Raw genomic sequence first — 22,088 nt, 5'->3', positions numbered from 1 at the left:
TGTTCATTTATGATCTAGTCAGGTCATTACATTGGGTCAGAAGTAAAAACGTTGATACAAGTTAGCCAGCTAGCTAGCTGACTTATGTGGCTAGCTACCGTAGGTGAGAACGGGGATTGAAAATGCTTCGAGGGAATCCGAAAGTGAAGGTGGAGGTAGGGGACGATTATGGCCAAGGAGGTGCGTGTGAATGGACGTCGGGGTTCTGTCTGAGGAGATCGCCAGGGCGTCGGAGCGCAGAGGCCGCTTGAGGGAGGACGTTAGAGTGATGGTGGCTGAAGCGGGCATGAGTGCTTCGTCGAGTGTATTTCGCGCGGATTCTGGTGGGCGGACCGAAGTGGCGACGTCGACGCGGCGTGACGAGGAATCTGGGGCTCAGGATGTAAACAAACATGGCGGCGCCCAGTTCCCGGCTGCGTCCGTATCTGTTAAGACCCCGAAGTATTCCGGTAAGGCGGATTGGGAAGCTTTTCATGCTCAGTTTGAACTGTTAGCTCATTTTAGGGGTGGTCGGATGAAGAAAGGGCACTGCAGTTGGCTTTATGCCTCACGGATGAAGCTCTGTCCTGTTTGATATTGATTAGCCCCGAGGACAGGCATGATTATGGTGCTCTAGTGGGAGCACTGAGGAGGCGCTATGGACAGTGTGTACAGCCCGGGCTACTGCGCTCCGAACTGAGGAATAGACGCAGGCAGCCTGGAGAGCCTCTACGGGTGCTAGCTAATGACATTGAGAGCCTCTCTCGGCGGGCATATGCTCACATGCCCCCCTCCGTGCAGAGCGAGCTAGCACGGGACCAGTTCATACAGGCGCTCTCTCCTACGGAGCTGCGCATACAGACCCAGCTGGCTCATCCTGAGTCATTGCAGACAGCCTTGGAGATGGCTTTGGAGAGGGAGCTGGTGTGGGCTGGGGCTTCAGCTGGGGCTTTGGTGGGGGTGCAGGGAGACACACCCTCTGTGCGAGCTGGGGGGCAGAGCAGCCCGGAGCCGGAAAAGCCTGCTTGGGTGGCCGAAATGACAGAACTCATTCGGGCTGTGTCCCTACAGGCGGCACGAAACACAAGCCCTGGTCCCAGGGTCTGCTGGGGTTGTGGCCAGCCAGGCCATCTGCGCCGAGATTGCCCCATGTCCCCCAGAGCTCAGGGAAACGGCTCGGGGTCCGCATAGACCGGGTAGTGCGGACCCCTGGCTTTCTATCCCAACCACCATCATCTTCAGGAGGAGCCCACCGGCACAGACGGGGAAGCAAGGCTCCACTTCCCCCAGAAGCAGACGAGGGCAAGCGGAGGGAGCCTGTTGTTGTGGTGGGCCGGACCTGTGTTGGGGACTTTTGTCATGTCCCTGTCACTGTGGAGGGGGTGCCCTGCTCCGCCCTGGTGGACACTGGGTCTACAGTAACCCTGGTGAGGCCAGATATTGTGCCAGGTTGGACTCAGTGTGAGCCTACAACTGTGCAGCTCCGCACAGTCACAGGTGAGCTGGCACCCGTGAAAGGGAAGGGAATAATGACTCTGACAGTAGGGGGCAGGACTGTGCGTCATCCTGTGTGGGTGGCGGCTGTGCAGGACCCTTGTATCCTGGGGTTGGACTTTCTTAGGAGCACAGGCTGCCAGTTAGACCTAAATAGGGGCACACTGAGCTTCCAGGGAGGGACGGAAGTCACCATGGCCCCCCCTAATGTCACATTCACTCAACCCAACAAACCCTTTACTCCAACAGTTAAAGCAGCAGAGACTCATGGCTGCGCCCCTCCCCACAGCTGTGTGTGACTTTTCCCAGTCCCCCTGTCACCTACGGCGGTGTGTTACATTCCCCCAGCTACCTCCATGACACAGCCCTCTGTGAGCCCGGGCCGCACCCCCAGCCCAGCTACCCCAGATGGGAGAGGAGAGGACACTGTCTGCAGTGAGGGAGATATGGGGGAGGAACTGTGTTGGTCTTGACCCTGAGCAGCAGGAACGGTTGTGGCAGTTGCTGTTTGAATTCAGAGACAGCTTTGCGTTGAGTGAGGAAGAGGTGGGTCAGACTCTTCTGGTGCAGCATGAGATCGACACAGGTGATGCTCGACCCATCAAGATGCGTCCCCGCCGTATCCCGCTGGCACGCCAGGAGGCGGCAGACAAGGCTGTGTTGGAGATGCAGCGGGCAGACTTCATTGAGCCCTCAGACAGCCCCTGGGCGGCGCCAGTCGTCATGGTTCCGAAGAAGGGGGCAAGCTGAGGTTCTGTGCGGACTACAGGCGGCTGAATGAGGTAACCAGGAAGGACTCATACCCCATACCACGTATCGATGAGTCGCTGGACCTGGTTAGGGGTCCTCCTGGTTCTCCTCACTAGACCTCCGCAGTGGCTACTGGCAGGTGCCCCTCTCCCCAGAGGCCAGAGCCAAAACTGCGTTCTCCACTAACAGAGGACACTGGCAGTTCAAGGTCCTGTGCTTTGGCCTGTGCAACGCTCCAGCTACTTTTGAGCGTTTGATGGACAGGGTGCTGGATGGAATCCCCGACAGCAGTGTCTGGTATACCTCGATGACATCCTGGCCCATGGCAGCTCCTTCCAGTCAGCCCTGGGGGCGCTACGGCATGTGCTGGAGAGGGTGGCTGCCGCAGGTCTGAAGCTCCACCCCGAGAAGTGCCACTTCATGAGGAGAGAGGTGTCCTTCTTGGGCCACCGAGTGGGGAAGGAGGGGATCAGCACCATGGAGGACAAGGTAGGGGCTGTCAGAGACTGGCCCACCCCCACCGACCAGCGTCAGCTGAAGAGCTTCCTGGGCCTGGCCTCGTACTACAGGAGGTTTGTACGGGGCTTCTCAAGCGTTGCTGCTCCACTGAACCGCCTGCTGCCGAAGGACAAGGCTTTCACTTGGACAGTGGAGTGTGAGGAGGCGTTCAACACCCTCAAACGTGCACTGATCGAGGCCCCGTGCTCGCCCCCTGACCTCACCTTGCCCTTTATCCTGGACACAGACGCGAGCAATGTGGGCATGGGTGGGGTGCTGGCCCAGGTGGGGCCAGAGGGGAGAGAGTGGTGGCGTACTTCAGCAAAACATTTGACAAACATGAGCGCCGCTACTGTGTCACCCGGCGGGAGCTCTTGGCTGTTGTGGCTTCCGTCAAACACTTCAAGTACTACCTGGGTGGTCTGCCCTTTACTGTAAGGACTGACCACTCTGCTCTCCAGTGGCTCATGTCTTTCAGAGAGCCAGAGGGGCAGGTGGCACGCTGGTTGGAGGAGCTTCAGCCGTATGACTTCACGGTGGTGCACAGGGCAGGGGCACGCCACTCCAACGCCGACGCCACGTCCCGTCGGCCCTGTACTGCAGACGGCTGCCGCCACTGTGAACGGAGAGAGGGACGGGAGAGAGAGCTGCGGGCAGAGGAGGGTGTCTGTGCCACAGTGTGTCGGGCGAGCGGGCCTGTCTGCTGTGAGCTGCAGACTGTCGACGTGGCTGAATGGCGGCAGCAGCAGGGACGGGACACAGACCTACAGCCAGTGCTACAGTGGGTAGAGGCGCAGGTGAGGCCACCATGGGAAGAGGTGACAGCGCTCTCACTCGCGACCAAAGGGTTGTGGTCGAAGTTTGAGAGACTGCGGCTGGCTGATGGCGTGCTACAGCGGGCATGGAAGGAGTCAGCTACGGGAGAGGAGAGGTGGCAGGTGGTGGTCCCAAAAGCATTGCGGGAGGCTGTGCTCCAGAGTACTCATGGGGGGTGGGGACTGGACACTTTGGGGTCACAAAAACACTGCGCCCGTCTCCGTCAGGGCTTCTACTGGGGGCAGCACAAGAGGGATGTGGAGGACTTTTGTCGCCGCTGTGACAACTGCACAGCGAGAAAGGGCCCCCAGGCCGCTCTCATGCTCAGCTCCAACAGTTCCCAGTGGGGGCTCCCATGGAGAGGGTGGGAGTGGATGTAGTTGGGCCGTTCCCCACCACAGACAGTGGAAACCGCTGGGTGCTCACGGCCATGGACTATTTCACAAAATGGCCCGAGGCCTATGCTCTGCCTGACCAGGAGGCAGAGACCATCGTCGACGCCTGACAGCGGGGATGTTCAGCAGGTTTGGAGCTGCAGAGTCCATCCACAGCGACCAAGGCAGAAACTTTGAGTCCCGTGTGTTCGCCACCATGTGTGAGAGGCTGGGTATGCACAAGACCCGCACTACTCCTCTCCATCCTCAAAGTGATGGCCTTGTGGAGCGCTTCAACAAAACGCTTGGACAGCAGCTGGCCATCGTCTCTTCCAAACACCAGCGTGACTGGGACAAGCACCTGCCTATGGTCCTCATGGCATGCCGCTCCGCTGTCCAAGACTCCACCTCCTGCACGCCTGCCCTCCTCATGCTGGGGAGAGAGATCCGCACCCCTGCGGAGATGGCGTTTGGTCGGCCCCTGGATAGCCCTCATGTTCCTCCGGGGCCGGAGTATGCCCGGAGACTCCAGGACCGCCTGGAGACAGCCCACACCTTCGCCAGAGAGCAGCTGGTGAATGCAGGTGTGAGGCAGAAAAGGAACTATGACGTGCACACCCGGGGAAGGCACTTTGTGGCTGGGGAGCTGGTCTGGGTCTACAGCCCCCTAAGGAAAAATGCCCCAAGTTGGACAGTCACTGGGTGGGACCCTGCAGTGTCCTGGAGAGGGTAGGGGAGGTTGTGTACCGGGTGCAGCTTCCTCCCAGGGGGAGAAAGGTGGCACTGCAACGGGACAGGTTAGCCCCATACAGAGGGGCCTCTTCTCCCCAAACCCCAGGAACCCCCACAATTCCCCTCTCTGGCAATGACATTCTCCAGGCACCCACCCTCAGGTGCCGCAGACAAGGCTCCAGACAGCCCACTCCCCCTGTCTCCCCCCCCTGTGTCACCGCGTGGTTCCCCAGAACCACGGACTGTATTACCCGTTCCCGCTTCCTTGTCCCCCATATCCCTGCCTTCATCCCCTGGTTCCCAGAGGGGCACTCTGCGACCATCACGGCCACGCAGGCAAAGGAGACCTCCGGGTCGCCCAGAGACTTTGTTTGTTCCCTCGGGACGAGGGACTTTGTGGTGGGGGGCTGTGTAGCGACCCGCACAGACAGCTGTGTGTTATGTGCTAGGCTAGGAGGTGGTTGTGTTGTACTGACCAGTACCCGGTGTTCGCGGGGTCCGACATGTCAATCAACCTGCTATCTGCCAATCACGGGAATGCCTGGAATGTTCTGATGCCGGGCATCCTGGTGGTTGGCGGAGTGGCGTGGAGGGGGGTTGGGCATTGGAAGTTAAGACCAGGTTCAGCCTTTGTTCTCTCTCTCTTACGTCTGGGCTTCACAAGAGAAGGTCACGATTGGCTTGTGGGTTATCTGTCATCTATTTGGCGTGTGCTACGGCCCAAACAGTAGCCTGTGTAAAGTTGGTTCAATAAACCGTCAATTCGCAAACTCAAGCCTCTGTCTGGACAATTGTTCATTTATGATCTAGTCAGGTCATTACAATACTTAACAGCCTTAACTTGCAGCTACAAGGCGAGGGGAAACTCATTTGCGACATGTATTCACACATAAAAGCATTTGAGGTGAAATTAGCGCTGCTTTTGGAACAAGTGAAAAAGCGCAACTTCGTCCATCTTCCTGCTACCAGCTGAAAAGTGCGTGGAAGCACTGGAAATGCTGAAGGCGGAGTTCGGTGTGCGATTCAGTGAACTACATGTTCATGCAAAAGAAATCCGTCTTTTTCAGAACCCCTTTGTTGCCGACATTGATGAAGCCCAGCCTTCATATCAGTTTGAGTTGGCTGAGTTACAGAACTGTGATGTTCTGAAAGACGCATTCAAGCCCAACAGTCTCATTGACTTCTATGCCGCCCTCCCAAATGACACATATCCAAACATCAAAAAACACGCAATGAAAATGTCCACAGTTTTTGGCAGCACGTATATCTGCGAGAAAACCTTTTCTCGCATGAAACTGCTGAAAACCCCGATGAGATCAAGATTGACAGATGAACATTTGCATCAGTGATGAGACTGGCTGTAACTAGAATGGAACCTGATATTCAACTTCTCACCAGCCAGATGCAGGCCCACAGTTCACACTGATGAACATACATAGGTAAGCTCACTTTTCTGACTTGAATGAGTCATTCTGAGCATAAACAAATATAATCATAATAAAATCTACTGGGATAAAATCCATCTTTACAACCATACTGGTAGTGAAATGTATTGTGCTGTGTAGGTGCTGTATCACTTAGTTCAGTTTCTCAACCTGCTTCTTTTGTGGTTTTCACAGGGAAGTTGATGAGAGAGAGCTGCAAACAGCGGTGTCTACAAGCCTACTGGAACCTACAAAAGGATTATAAGGAAGGAACACAAGAACTTTAAGAGACTGCTCATATGTGTCAGAGAGATTCTGCTCTGACAACTGAGCTGAACTTTTATCTGTTAAGATTGTGCATGGCACGACAGAAAGTTAATGTTCCATGGCTTTTTTTTCTATGAAGAACCCAGAGAGAGTTATTTAGTTATTATTTATTTCCTGTTTTTTCTGTGAAGAACTCAGAGAGGGTTATTTAGTTATTATTTATTTCATTAATAGTGTTATTATTTGTTTCCTGACTTTTTTTCTGTAAAGAACCTGGAAAGGGTTATTTGGTTATGTGTGGCTTTCTGGAAAACAATACATTTTTTAAGCTCCCCTACGATCGTCACACTTTTTCTGTTACAAACTGACACCGGCCCCCCATCAGAGAAGGGAAAAGTTATGTGGCCCTCACAGGAAAAAGTTTGGGGACCCCTGTTCTAACATGTATTGACTCAGGGATGTGAATAATTATGTAAATGAGATATTTACACATTTTAGAATAAGGCTGTAACGTAACAAAATGTGTGAAAAGGAAAGGGGTCTGAATACTTTCTTAATGCACTGTATTTAATCCACTTTGAATTTGGGCTGTAACAGGACAAAATGTGTAATAAGTTGAAGAGTATGAATACTTTCTGAAGGAACTGTACATGCCTGAGCCCTGGCATGGACCTCCACCTATTCACTCTCACCGCCATACAGGATCTGCCACCTATTCACTCTCACCGCCATACAGGACCTCCACCTATTCACTCTCACCGCCATACTGGATCTGCCGCCTATTCACTCTCACCGCCATACAGGATCTGCCACCTATTCACTCTCACCGCCATACAGGATCTGCCACCTATTCACTCTCACCGCCATACAGGATCTGCCACCTATTCACTCTCACCGCCATACAGGATCTGCCACCTATTCACTCTCACCGCCATACAGGATCTGCCACCTATTCACTCTCACCGCCATACAGGATCTGTCACCTATTCACTCTCACCGCCATACAGGATCTGCCACCTATTCACTCTCACCGCCATACAGGATCTGCCACCTATTCACTCTCACCGCCATACAGGATCTGCCACCTATTCACTCTCACCACCATACAGGATCTGCCACCTATTCACTCTCACCGCCATACAGGATCTGCCACCTATTCACTCTCACCGCCATACAGGATCTGCCACCTATTCACTCTCACCGCCGTACAGGATCTGCCACCTATTCACTCTCACCGCCATACAGGATCTGCCACCTATTCACTCTCACCGCCATACAGGATCTGCCACCTATTCACTCTCGTCGCCAGACTGGAAAGACAGAGGATTTATTCAGCCATTGTGTACCAAATGACCAATGTGACAGGCCATTAACACATTATTTTTGCAGTTTGCATCACAAGATCGTGGTTTATGTCTGTATTTTAGCACCTCTAGTTGTTTGATGCATTGTCTAATGAAGAAGCTACTTCATCACACGTTATGACTGTGCACAATCTTGCTGGGAAAGTTTGTCGTTTTTGGGATCTGTCACACAATTAAACATAAATATCTTATCAACACACTATAACCATGTTTCCATCCAGTTTTTATATGAGTAAAGTATTTTAAAAAAAATCTCGACAGCTATGACGGAAATAGGAAGTGTCGGTACAATTTTTAAAATGTTGACAGATAATTGTTCGTTCGACATGGTGGGATATTTTTTGTGTCTGTAAAATTATTAATGCCTTGAAACGGTGGTGGAAATGCTTGATGTGCAAATATTGGTATAATAACCATAATATGAAATTAAACTTGGAGTCAGGTGATGATATGGGGTGGCCTCCCACTACAATTTAAGTAATTTATGATAAACTTAACAAGGTGGTGAAAGCTTGATGCTACTTTACAATAAATATTGAGGGTCTTATTCTGCTGACATGATAATCGATGATTGACTGCTGTTTGACAAGTAAAAATATGAATCGTTCTTATCCATAATAATCTCATGTAGACTAGCCTACCTGCACTGTATCTGTTGTTGGCAAGAGCACATGTGCCAAGACCAGAGTAGGCATATTTACTATTAAATGCAACAGTTTTTGTGACAAAACTATCGGTAGAGTGGAAACACATTGAACTTTAGATCTTTATTCGGTACATAAAAAACTTAAACGAAATATTACATTGTGTGCGCACTATGTCATCACGCATTGATTTTTATCCGCACCAAGTCCATTTGGTAGAAACATACCACTAGTGGGAAAATGTGCATTGTTTATTGATGCAGATTTAAGAATATTGACATGAAAATCTGCTGCCAATTGGATGGAAACCTAGCTATTGAGGGCACATTTTCAATCACTGCTGTAAGCAGCATAAGATGCTGAATTATGTTAAAGCTGCAATATGTACATATTTGGGCAACCAGACCATATTAACATAGAAAGGTGTTTTATAGATCTATAATTTTCATTGAAAGCAAGTCTAAGAAGCGGTAGATCTATTCTATGTGCATATTTCTATGCTTCCTCTTACATTTTGTTTTTTTGTGTCTTTTACTTTGGGTTTTGTACATCAGCTTCAAACAGCAGAACATATAATATTTGTGGTTATGTAAAATATATTTCACAGCAGTTTAGATGGTACAATGGTTCTCTACACTATACTTGCTTGTTTTGTCACAAACTCGGTTTCTATCCAATTTTCCACAGATTTCCATGCAAATATTAAAAAATCTGCATAAAACAATATGTGCATTGTAGCACCAGAGATGTTTCCATCAAACATACTTTTTTGTGGATTAAAAGCTGTGCGTGATGACATAGTGCACATAAAAATAACTTTTACTGTTCAATTCCCATGTACTGTCACGTTCTGACCTTTATTTTGTCTTTATTTAGTGTGGTCAGGGCGTGAGTTGGGGTGGGCAGTCTATGTTTTGTGTTTCTATGTTTAGGTTTCTGTTTCGGCCTAGTGTGGTTCTCAATCAGAGGCAGGTGTCGTTAGTTGTCTCTGATTGAGAATCATACTTAGGTAGCCTGGGTTTCACTGTTGGTTGGTGGGTGTTTGTTTCCGTGTCTGTCACCACACGGGACTGTTTCGGTTTGGTTTTCGTTCATGTTCACATTTGTTGTTTTGTAGTTCTTAGTGTTCAGTTTATGTTTTATACTAAACGATATGGATACTTACCACGCTGCGTTTTGGTCCGATCCCTGCTACACCTCCTCTTCAGACGAAGAGGAGGAAATCTGCCGTTACAGACCAACCCACCAACAGAGGACCAAGCGGCGTGGTAAAGGGCAGCAGCAACAGCGGCCGAAGAGACAGGACTCATGGACTTGGGAGGAAATCCTAGACTGGAAAGGACCCTGGGCACAGCCAGGGGAATATCGCTGCCCCAAAGCAGAGCTGGAGGCAGCGAAGGCAGAGAGGCGCTGATATGAGGAGGCAGCACGGCGGCGCGGTTGGAAGCCCGAGAGTCAGCCCCAAAAATGTATTGGGGGGTGGCACACAGGGAGTGTGGCGAAGCAAGGTAGGAGACCTGCGCCAACTTCCTGTGCTTACCAGAGAGCGAGAGAGACCGGGCAGGCACCGTGTTATGCTGTGGAGCGCACGGTGTCCCCAGTGCGGGTGCATAGCCCGGTGTGGTACATTCCAGGTCCTCGTATTGGCCGGGCTAGAGTGGGCATCGAGCCAGGTGCCATGAAGCTGGCTCTACGCCTCTGGTCTCCAGTGCGTCTCCTTGGGCCGGTGTACATGGCACCAGCCTTACGCATGGTGTCCCCGGTTCGCCAGCACAACCCTACTAAAGGGCCCCACTGGACTGAGGGGCAGCTCAGGACTGGCTGGCGGCTCTGGCAGCTCCTGGCTGGCTGGCAGCTCTGGACTGAGGGGCAGCTCTGGACTGAGGGGCAGCTCTGGACTGAGGGGCAGCTCTGGACTGAGGGGCAGCTCTGAGGGGCAGCTCAGGACTGGCTGGCAGCTCCTGGCTGGCTGGCGGCTCTGGCCAGACGGGAGAATCTAGCAGCTCTGGCCAGACGGGAGACTCTAGCAGCTCTGGTTATTATAGCAATATTTCAACATAAAGGTGTTAGTGCGGCCATTTTTTATAATTAATTTTAACACAAAAATATCACACATGTCAAATTAACAAATTGTCTGTTGGCATTTATAAAATTGTACAAGCATTCCATGTAATCCATCAAGCCGATCGTGACTTTTTTCATACGTCAGGTAATTCATCCACAAACAGTTGGATGGAAACATGGTTAGTACATGAAATAAAGCAAACTATTAGAATTTCTGCAACCATGAAGGGCGAACTGATTTCTGCATAGTGCATTTTAAAACCACCATGACCTGCTAAACCATGGTTTACACTTTGATCACACTGACAGCATCATTGCATTTTGGTACACCAGGATTACATTCAATACCAATGGAGGCAATTGCAGTGCGTTCGGTGTGGTGCATACATTGGATTTATCTAAAGTATGCATCAAACTGTATGCTAAACGGAAATGGTAGCAGAAAGTGGCTAGACGGAAATGGTAGCAGAAAGTGAATGTTGAGCTTTTGTTGCATACATATCCAGATGATGCTGCATACTATTTTGGGCAAAGACACTGCGGGTGTGTTCAAAGCGTTATTCTTTTCTTAATTATTCGAACACACCGACGGCGTCGTTGCGCAAAATAGTATGCAGAATCATCTGGATATGTATGCAACAAAAGTTCAACATTCACCTTCTACTACCATTTCTCTTGATAACCTTTGCTAAAAATGTTAAAAATCCAATCTACTGAAATGTATATAACTTTTGGCCTATCCCTCTGTACAGGTATGTCTCTACTACTCTCACCACTCCTCCCCCTTAATCCATCTTCCTCTACATTCTTCACTACCTCAGCATGTGACAACTTCTGAACTACTCTAACCCTGGAGAACCTCAACCTGCCGCTCTCACACGGGACATTTCTGATCCCCAGCTCCATTGGCACCCCTACAATTAATACATTCCACTACTTTCCCCAATACTACACATTCCTTTGTCTCATGCTGTTCTGCACATTTCTCACACCTTGGACCCTCCCTCCTACACACTGTGTGGGAGCAAACGGTACATATAGGGACAAACATAATACTGTAGAGCAAAGGTGTACATTAGACCACAGGAGGAAGAGGACACACTTAGAGTGCATTTGCCATTCTGGTAAAAACAGGAAACCAAAAATAACAGACGTAATGGCCAAAGCCATAAAATGCATAAATGTTTAGGGTAAAATGCATCCTCTTTTGTAGAGGACAGGAAACCAAAGCAAGGCCATGAGTGCATAGGACAGCTGGACATACCGAGGTCAGAGGGACACACAAAGGAGGGGGTCAGCCAAATGACCAACTGATGGACTATAGACATAGGGCATACATTTTTAGGCCATGAAGATGCTGAAGGAATGTTAGAAGAGACACATAGTCTACTAGTCCTAATAAGGACAGACATACCAAAGAACACACCAAGCTAAACATAAGGGGCCCATAGGATAAGATGGGCATGTATTATTTTTGGGACATGAAGAGGTCCTGCCACCATTATAACTTAACTGAAAGCAGATATGGGAGTTATTGGGTGGAAACAAACAGGAAGCACAGATTGAAAGATAATGGTGGCAGATGGACTGAGGGAAGTAACTTCATTTGCACGTGGAATGGACTCATATGTTGTATGTGTATAAATACAGAGCCAATGCTCTGGAAAAGGGTGTGTTCCGCGGACCATCTAGGCTTCTGATATGTTTGTATTAAAAGCCTTTATTGAATTCACAAGTTCTTGTAAGTGTTATATTTTGAAACGATTCTCCACGACAACTGCTGCCACATGCCCATAAGCTTGACACCTGTAACATCATAATGTATTTGGCACATACACTCCTACAGGATTACTTCTGTATCCTAACTTCACGTTGTCAGGCAAAGACTCAGCTTCTAAACTCAAAAGAACAGACAATGACTCTTCTGTTTCCCCACTCTCGCCACACTGCAGCATCACATACACCGGGAATCTTTCCCCTCAGCTGGTCAACTTCAATATTTACTGCTACCCCTATTATCACTCATTTCATTTGTGCCCTTTTCTAGAGAACGAAACAATAAACTTTTCCTGCCCCATTCGTTTTACTCCAAGCGCTTTCTCCCTCTGCCCAACAGAAACACAAACAATCACTAGACCACTTCTGGTTACCCTTACCGATTCCACATGAGTCATGACCCACCTCTTTTTTCACCCAAATGGATCAGCCAAAAGGCAAGAGTCCACTTTTTCCATCAACTTCACTCCTACTGTCACACTCTTCTTTTTCCTGATCCTCGGTGCATACCTCGGTCTCAGGTAACTTAACCGCACCTACCACCTCTGATACTTCACCCTCATGCACGTCCATGTATCCTCCTGTCGTCAGCTACCGAGGTAAAGACAGTTTCAAATTGGATATTCAACGGATATTCAGGTTTTCAAACCACTTAAGCCACAGACTCCAAATAAGTGTAATTATGTTGGAAAAATTGCGCACAACATTGCACAGGTCTTATTTTCACGATTTGGACATAAATTCGCATTCCAGAACTAATAAACATGTGGAAATGTGAGCTGCATTTTGTATTACTAGTTGAATTAGTTAGGGAGCGTAAACAGTGTAGGGAGTACAAACAAAGTACAAACTTTTTTTTAACATCCGACCACAACTCTATCCTCCTGATTCCTGCTTACAAGCAAAAATTAAAGCAGAAGCACCAGTGACTTGGTCTGTAAAAAAGTGGACAGATGAAGCACATACTAAACTACGGGACTGTTTTGCTATCACAGACTGGAACATGTTCCGGGATCAGTCACTGGCTTTATCAATAAATGCATTGAGGACGTCGTCCCCACGGTGACTGTACGTACATACCCCAACCAGAAGCCATGGATTACAGGCAACATTCGCACTGAGCTAAATGGTAGAGCTGCCACTTTCAAGGTGCGGGACTCTAACCCGGAAGCTTACAAGAAATCCTGCTATGCCCTGCAACGAACCATCAAACAGGCAAAGCGTCAATACATGGCTAAGATTGAATCATTCTACACTGGCTCTGACGCTCGTCTTATGTGGCAGGGCTTGCAAACTATTACAGACTACAAAGGGAAGCACAGCCGCGAACTGCCCAGTGACATGACGAGCTAAATCACTTCTATGCTCGTTTCGAGGCAAGCAACACTGAGGCATGCATGAGAGCATCAGCTGTTCCAGACGACTGTAGCCGAAAAATTAGAAAAATGTATATAATATCATGTGAGATGGAAATGGACAAACTAAAGGGTGTGCAATGTGTAGGCCCACTCAGTGGACATTCTGAACCTTGTTTGAAGTCCCTAGGTCACTTGACCAAGGAGCTATTGAAATTATACATTTTGAAAAAATCATGTAAAATCTTGTGAAATGAAAATGGACAAACTAAAGGGTGTGCCACATAGAAGGGTTAAACATGGTCTTAACTTGCAATGCTCAACCCTCCTGCCAACCCCCACGTCACTCCGCCAACCACCAGGATGCCCGGCATCAGAACATTCCAGGCATTCCCGTGACTGGCCGATAGCAGGTTGATTGGCATGTCGGACCCTGCGAACACTAGGTATTGGTAAGTACAACACAACCAACTAATAGTAAAACACACAGCTGTCTGTGCAGATCGCTACAATACGTTCGATAAATCAATGTATGCACTGCAACTGGCTCTGCTACGCAATGCTGCAAGGCATTGGAAATTAATGCAATTCTGGTGTACCAAAATGCAGTGTGTTCAAAGCGTAAGAAGGGTGCTGCAGCGCCCCCTGAAAAATCAGGGAAAATATTTACATTAATAATTTAAGTAGTTCGTAATTAGTTCTAATTGTCATGAATTACTGTGGTTAGCCTACACAGGTGTTGTAAGATCTGTCATGTGTAAGCAATAAGCATAGGAAAGGGCCCCCAGGCTCATTGCAGAAAAGAAACGTTGCCTTGCAAAATAGTAGGCAAGGCAACAATCTCTTAAGTGCTTCACCTCTTTTTGTTTTCGCTGTGGGCTTTAAATGGGGCTCCTGGCTCACCCAGGCGGCCCAGTTCCAGAACGAATGCGAACACTTTTCACCCAGTATAAACTCCTCACACACATAACCCGGGCTAGATAATCGAATCCCCTCACTGTGCCAGGTTTGTGAAAGGGGTGTTAACAAATGCAGCGATTCCCCAACACCTTATTGGTCACAGGTGGCATCGCTCAGAGTTATTAGGTAGTTATTGGTCACTCAACTCTTGCTTATCTATTTCAACATTCTGGTGAAGGGGCTAGCTGTAAATAGACGACTCACACGAACTATTCGGTTGTTCCGTGGCAGTGGTCGAGTCGTTCTTCTGTAACAGTAGTTTATTCGGACCCAAAAGGCTTGAGGGAATTCAACGAGCGTATTTTGTTTGTTGGAGTTTTTTATTGTTGAGTGTTCGTAGTTATTCATTGAACGTGCCCTGCAAAGTACACACTTTATCCGCAGATAACCGGTAGTGAAACGTTAGATGGACGACGGCGAGCAAGTCGTATCATCCACAACCGAAGACGAAATGAGTAGATACAGTCAATACGGTAATCATTATGGCAACAACGAGGCCACAGCTACATTTGGCGATGATGATATTGTAGACTTAGTTGGCGGAGCACATGATGCTATTGAGAGACACAAGGCTTCGTACCCCGAGGATATAATCAAATTTACGAAGGACGAGGAAGCGCTACTGACCACCACCACAGAGCGTGCCACGGGACAACAGACACACGACGAGGTGATTCCAGATTCCACCCCATCAGAGGAAGAGTTGGCAGAAATAATTCCAACACCAGTGATTCGCAGTTGTTTGGATGCAGACTCTTTGCCAGAACTCATCAGACCATATCCCCCGGCAAAAGCAGCTCCAGAAGAAGCAGGTCCAGTACTAGAAGCAGCCCCAGAGAAAGAAGCGATTGCTGCTCCTCCAGCACCATCCCGTGAGTCGTCAATATTTTAAGGATCATCTGGTTTTTAAATATGTCTCTTGTTAAAGCGTTATTAAAATAGACGTTTCAGTACTTGCTTGCTAACTTAATTGGCAATAATGTTACAGTTGACTGGCTGGCTAACTAATGTTTGGTAACGTTAGCTAGCTTATGTGATTGTGGAATTAATGCGGCAACATTTATTTTTTTAAATATGAAATTGTTGCGCACGGTTCGAGACTGCATTGGTAGCTTGATATAGTCAGATACTCCACACAGGCAGGTAGTGGCAGGCTAGCTAACTAACCATTCCGATGTCTTTCCCCTAAAAAAAAAAGGATGGTTAACTAGATAGCTGGCTTTGTAAAGATGATGCAGACCACCTACTTGACACATCAGCAAGAAGGTAGTTAATATAGTGAACTGGAAGAATTGTACCACCTATTTCGACTATTTATGTATACGGATGCATCGGTGCTGATTATTACATAACATGTAATGCCATGGTATTTTTTTAAATCCAAGAAACTAACTAATTGGCTCATACTAGAATAATCCTGACTGTAATTTTCCGACCTGGTTTGTGGTTGCGCAAACCAAGCTAGCAAGCTCTGTTCTGACTCAGTCAAGATGCCTTGGATTCGTCACAACAAAGGAATCTCATCTAAATTCGTCCACTCCCCTATTTTAGTTGTTTATCCCAAAATTCCTTAAGTGAACGGTAGCTATCTACTGGAAACAAGCCATTTTTTTTAATGATAGTTAACATTTTTCATCGTACGAGAAATTGGGTTTTCACCCCACCAATCTCTCGATCTGTCAACCATTCACGCTTTTGGATAATGGGGTGTTTTTATCTCATTCGGGTGAAGTCGGACATTGTTCGGGGGCATTGTTATTGTGTAAATTAGTTAGCGCATTAGCGCACGCGAATTTAATAAAATATGTTCTCTTTCCTGTTAGAATAGCTAAGCACTTTCCCAGACATGCGAGGCCAGACGGGCAGGGCGGGGTTGGAAGACAATGACAAAAACCTGGTTGAGTGTTATTCCATTTAATCGCTTTAGGCCCGACTATTGCCTAAGAACTAATATAAGCATACTTGTCATTTTGGAAGGGCAGACATGCTTTATATTCTACTTCGGTTTTCTGCAATAATTTGGAATACCTTCTTACTGCAGGATAGATGCTAAAAACGTAAAGGAAATGGTCCTACTGGCTCTGACGGGCCTTGTGGGTTTGCTCCCTCTGTTTTTGCTGTGATGTGTATTCTCGCTATCCTAGGAAGGGCTAGGATGAGCATGCTTAAGCGTGTATCAATACCATCACAGCTGGATTTAGCTGCAACTAGTGCACTGAATCACTTCTGACTTTGTTGATCTACTTTTTAAATTGGAATGTTAATAACACAGTGCTGTAAGTGCTTCTTTAATGTTACACCTACAATACTGTACACCGCTCTAGTTAATAACTGCACAACTATAATGTCCTAGAATGACCCCTTCTCATATTTCATATTGACTTGTGACTAGAGTTAACATGGGTTCATTGCAGTCTGTGCCATTCACTTTCTTTGCCTCCTCTCAGACATATTACATTTCATGATGCAGCTCTTTCATGGGCAGGTGTTGGCCTACATTTTAGGTTCCACAAAAGTGTTCAAGCGAAGTCATTGACTACTAGCCTACGCAGAACAGGTGGACAGAATTCAAGCAACATGGATTTCAATTATAGCTAATGTTAATTGTCTATGGTTCAATTTTAGATATACTTCAACTCAGGAACCTAGACTAGAGAAGTAACTGGCCTTTAAACCGGTCTAATATGAATAATCATTACGGTAATAAAAGCAAAACAAAATATATTTGTAACGTGATATTTCCTGGCTTTTGATGGGTGGATGCCTGATCTTTTTTTTATTTTTAATGATTGGACTATGGTATTCAGAACCATTGTACGTTGATGGCAACTTGTTTAAGAAAACATGTTTTGCTTCTGTCCTATTGAAATATTCCCTGACATCTTAATCTACAGGTTATTGAGAATATTGTAACATTTTGGTGATTTGGCTAAAATGGAGCTCAAAGCATTCAAATTGGGAGATTTTTGCTATTAAACATTTAGTTTAGATGGTTGATTTGAATTTGTGCTCTTTCTGCCCTTTCTCTCTCCCCTAATGCTCTGCTTAGGTGTCTGTCAAGCATATGTCACAACCAGTTAGGCACAAAAGCTGGAATCAAGAATTCAAAGAGGGAATACTGTTTTCAAGTATGTTGTCTAGGCTATTATATCTTAGATAAGAGCCTGAACCATATTTTTGCAGCTTAACCTGTTGCGAATTGATTTAGTTTTCATTAACTTGTTTACATTTGTTGTATACTTGGATCAGAAAATGATTGCTATGCTTAATTGTATCAGTAATTTTGCCTTTTAAAGGCTGATCTTCATGTTGCTACATTAAAAAGGAAATTCTTCAGTCATTCGGACACTTATGACCTTTTTCCCAGACTTTATTACATGCCTGTAAGCTATCTTGTATGCTATAACATTTAACATTTAATGGGTGCAGCTATTAGCATACTATAATACAACGGACACCAACATTTTCAGTCGATCACTTTCGCAGTCAAAAAGGAAACAGAGATCTACCTCAGAGGGGGAAGGGAAAGGTCAAATCATGATCTGTGATTTTCAGGTTGGAAAATCAGTGCATTCAAGGAACTCAAGCTCAGAAGTTAATTTCCAAGTTCCCAGTTATTTTGAACACTGCATTAGTCTCAGCTGAGGGAGAGGGCAGCAGAGTGTTCCGTCTCACGGTCCCTGCTCTCTCCTCCCTTTTCCCTGGTGAGACTGACCGGGGGGGGGGGGGGGTGTACTCTCTTCCACCTGATGGTGAAACTCGAGTCACACCGCATCTGCCTCATGCACAAATTCATGTTGGTCCCATAACCAGAGAAAGTGAAAAAATGATTGGATAGTAAAATAGACGCGACAAGCTACTAATAATAAAAAGCCAGGGCTATCGATACACTTTGCTACTCATTCATTGCGGCGTGAGTGGAAATTAGGGAGAAGCGCCTTTTGTAATAGTGTTGAATATAAACAGTGGCGGTGCTGAATAAAAACTTAGACATGAACGCACTCCTAAAAACAGCATCTCTTTTCTGTATTCTTTGACAGTCTCACTCTGTTCAGGGTTTTAAAACCCAAATATCAAATCAAAGTTTATTTGTCATGTGCGCCGAATACAACACCTTATGCTTACTCACAGGCTCTAAACAATGGTGCGAAGAAAATAAAGTGTGTAAGTAAAGAAATAAAACCGTAAAAAGACATTTGAAAAAAGATTAGCAAGGCTATATACAGACACCTGTTAGTCAGGCTTATTGAGGTAGTCTGTACATGTAGGTATCGTTAAAGTGACTATGCATATATGATGAACCGAGAGTAGCAGAAGTGTAAAAAGAGGGGTTGGTGGGTGGTGGGACACAATGCAGATAGCCCGGTTAGCCAATGTGCAGGAGCTCTGGTTGGTCTGGCCAATTTAGGTAGTATGTACATGAATGTATAGTTAAAGTGACTATGCATATATGATAAACAGAGTAGCAGCAGCGTAAAAAGATGGGTTGGGGAGGGGACACACAATGCAAATAGTCCGGGTAGCCATTTGATTACCTGTTCAGGAGTCTAATGGTTTGGGGTTAATAACTGTTGAGAAGCCTTTTTGTCCTAGACTTGGCACTCCGATACCGCTTGCCATGCGGCAGTAGAGAGAACAGTCTATGACTGGGGTGGCTGGGATCTTTGACAATTTTTAGGGCCTTCCTCTGACTCCGCCTGGTATAGAGGTCCTGGATGTCGGGCAGCTTTGCCCCAGTGATGTACTAGGCCGTACTCACTACCCTCTGTAGTGCCTTGCGGTCGGAGGCCGAGCAATTGCCGTACCAGGCAGTGATGCAACCAGTCAGGATGCTCTCGATGTTGCAGCTGTAGAACCTTTTGAGGATCTGAGCATCCATGCCAAATCTTTTTAGTTTCCTGAGGGGGAATAGGCTTTGTCGTGCCCTCTTCACGACTGTCTTGGTGTGTTTGTAGTTTGTTGTTGATGTGGACACCAAGGAACTTTAAGCTCTCAACCTGCTCCACTACAGCCCCGTCGATGAGAATGGGGGCGTGCTCGGTGCTCCTTTTCCTGTAGTCCACAATCATCTCCTTAGTCTTGGCTACGTTGAGGGACAGGTTGTTATTCTGGCCCCACCTGGCCAGGTCTCTGACCTCCTCCTTATAGGCTGTCTCGTCGTTGTCGGTTGTGTCGTCAGCAAACTTAATGATGGTTTTGGAGTCGTGCCTGGCCGTGCAGTCGTGGGTGAACAGGGAGTACAGGAGGGGACTGAGCATGCACCCCTGGGGAGCTCCAGTGTTGAGGATCAGCGTGGCAGATGTGTTGCTACCTACCCTCACCTCACCACCTGGGGAGGCCGGTCAGGAAGTCCAGGATCCAGTTGCAGAGGGAGGTGTTTAGTCCCAGGATCCTTAGCTTGGTGATGAGCTTTGAGGGTACTATGGTGTTGAACTCTTAGCCTTAGTCAATGAACAGCATTCTCACATAGGTGTTCCTTTTGTCCAGGTGGGAAAGGGCAGTGTGGAGTGCAATAGAGATTGTATAATCTGTGGATCTGTTTGGGTGGTATGCAAATTGGAGTGGGTCTAGGGTTTCTGGGATAATGGTGTTGATATGAGCCATTACGCAGCCTTTCAAAGTACTTCATGGCTACGGACGCCTTTGTGTTCTTAGGCACAGGGACTATGGTGGTCTGCTTGAAACATGTTGGTATTACAGACTCAATCAGGGACATGTTGAAAATGTCAGTGAAGTCACCTGCTAGTTGGTCAGCACATGCCCGGTGCACACTTCCTAGTAATTCGTCTGGCCCTGCAGCCTTGTGTTTGTTGACCTGTTTAAAGGTCTTACTCATGTCTGCTATGGAGAGCGTGATCACAGTCGTCCGGAACAGCTGATGCTCTCATGCATGCCTCAGTGTTGCTTGCCTCGAAGCGAGCATAGAAGTGATTTAGCTCATCTGGTAGGATCGTGTCACTGGGCAGCTCGCAGCTGTGCTTCCCTTAGTAGTCTGTAATAGTTTGCAAGCCCTGCCACATAAGACGAGCGTCAGAGCCAGTGTAGAATGATACAATCTTAGCCATGTATTGACGCTTTGCCTGTTTGATGGTTCGTCGCAGGGCATAGCGGGATTTCTTGTAAGCTTCCGGGTTAGTCCCGCACCTTGAAAGCGGCAGCTCTACCCTTTAGCTCAGTGCGAATGTTGCCTGTAATCCATGGCTTCTGGTTGAGGTATGTACGTACAGTCACTGTAGGGACGACGTCCTCGATGCACTTATTGATAAAGCCAGTTGTTGTGTATTCCTCAATGTCATCGGAAGAAACCCGGAACATGTTCCAGTCTGTGATAGCAAAGCAGTCCTGTAGTTTAGAATCTGCTTCATCTGAAATTTTTTTTACAGACCGAGTCACTGGTGCTTCCTGCTTTAATTTTTGCGTGTAAGCAGGAATCAGGAGGGTAGAGTTGTGGTTGGGTTTACCAAATGGAGCGTGAGGGAGAGTTTTTTTACGAGTCTCTGTGTGTGGAGTACAGGTGATCTAGAATTCTTTTCTCCCTCTGGTTGTACATTTAACATGTTGATAGAGATTTGGTAGAACTGATTTAAGTTTCCCCGCATTAAAGTCTCCGGCCACTAGGAGCGCCACCTCTGGGTGAGTGGTTCCCTCTTTGCTTATTTCCGTATACAGCTGTCTTAGTGCCACCATCTCTGTCTGTGGTGGTAAATAAATAGCCACAAAGTATAGCTGAGAACTCTCTAGGCAAGTAGTGTTTCCTGCAGTTTATCACAATATACTCTTCTTCAGGCAAACAAAATCTAGAGACTTCTTTAGATTTCGTGCACCAGTTGTTGACGACTTTGGATCACTACTGGCTGTAAGCGAACGAGTGATTCGCATTTGGAGCAATACTGGCTGTATCCAAGGCTCAGCCAATCGTTCACATAACAGAAGCAGCACATGACTGAAGAGAGAAGAGACAAATAATTTGCTAGTTACGTCGTCAGCGCATGCTCTGGGAAGACGGCGGGAGAGTGGAGAGGCAGTTTGCGCTTCCCCGGAACGATAACGAAGAGGTAGGTGAGAAGCCTGACCACGGAGACGGGTGTGAGAAGGTGATGAAGTGTACTTCATGAGCTGTAACTGAAAAACAACTGGCTTTTGGAAAGTTTGAGATGAGGGTGGTGGAACAAGTATTTTTAAGGATCTTGCTGGCTGGCTCGAATTCTCCGTTAGCTAGCCAGAGAAATGTTGAGTCACATTAGCCAACTTATCTGATCAAATAATTTTGTTTATGGTGTGAGAATTAGCTGGCTAATAAAGTCAGTTGGGTAACGTTACAACAGATGCGCTAACATTAGTAACCTAACCAATTCACTATTGTATTAACTGGTAATGTTAGATGACTATTTGCCGTTCCTCAAGTTATAACACGTCAGTTGCTTATTGGACCCTGGCAATCTGTGTGTAATGTTAACTCTAAGGAACTAACTACTATCTGTGAGCTAATGTTTTCCCTCTACAGTGTGTGGTTAATTTTCAGAATGAGAGAACTAGGTGGAAATGAGGCTTTGCTTGTTAAACAGTTAGGTGTTGCTGGGCCTGGCTTAAG

The 22,088-nt window shown here is 47.2% G+C and overlaps 1 protein-coding gene across 4 annotated transcripts in view; it reads left to right on the top strand.

The window, feature by feature from the left end:
- Positions 1-14,655: 14,655 nt before the first annotated feature.
- Positions 14,656-22,088, top strand: part of rtn4a (reticulon 4a) — a 34,337-nt gene continuing 26,904 nt past the window's right edge. The window contains exon 1 of one of the 4 annotated variants that reach the window (XM_029640431.2): positions 14,656-15,369. In XM_029640431.2, coding sequence (XP_029496291.1) covers positions 14,904-15,369 — 466 coding nt within the window. In that variant the 5' untranslated portion in view covers positions 14,656-14,903. The remainder of the gene's footprint in view (positions 15,370-22,088) is intronic. The other 3 variants (XM_029640432.2, XM_029640433.2, XM_029640434.2) reach the window with 3 other exon arrangements.

Source organism: Oncorhynchus nerka, linkage group LG28 (assembly GCF_034236695.1).
Source record: "Oncorhynchus nerka isolate Pitt River linkage group LG28, Oner_Uvic_2.0, whole genome shotgun sequence".
In the NCBI taxonomy this organism is placed as follows: Eukaryota; Metazoa; Chordata; class Actinopteri; order Salmoniformes; family Salmonidae; genus Oncorhynchus; species Oncorhynchus nerka.
Note: the sequence above shows the minus strand (reverse complement) of the source record. Positions and strands in the feature narration are given on the sequence as shown.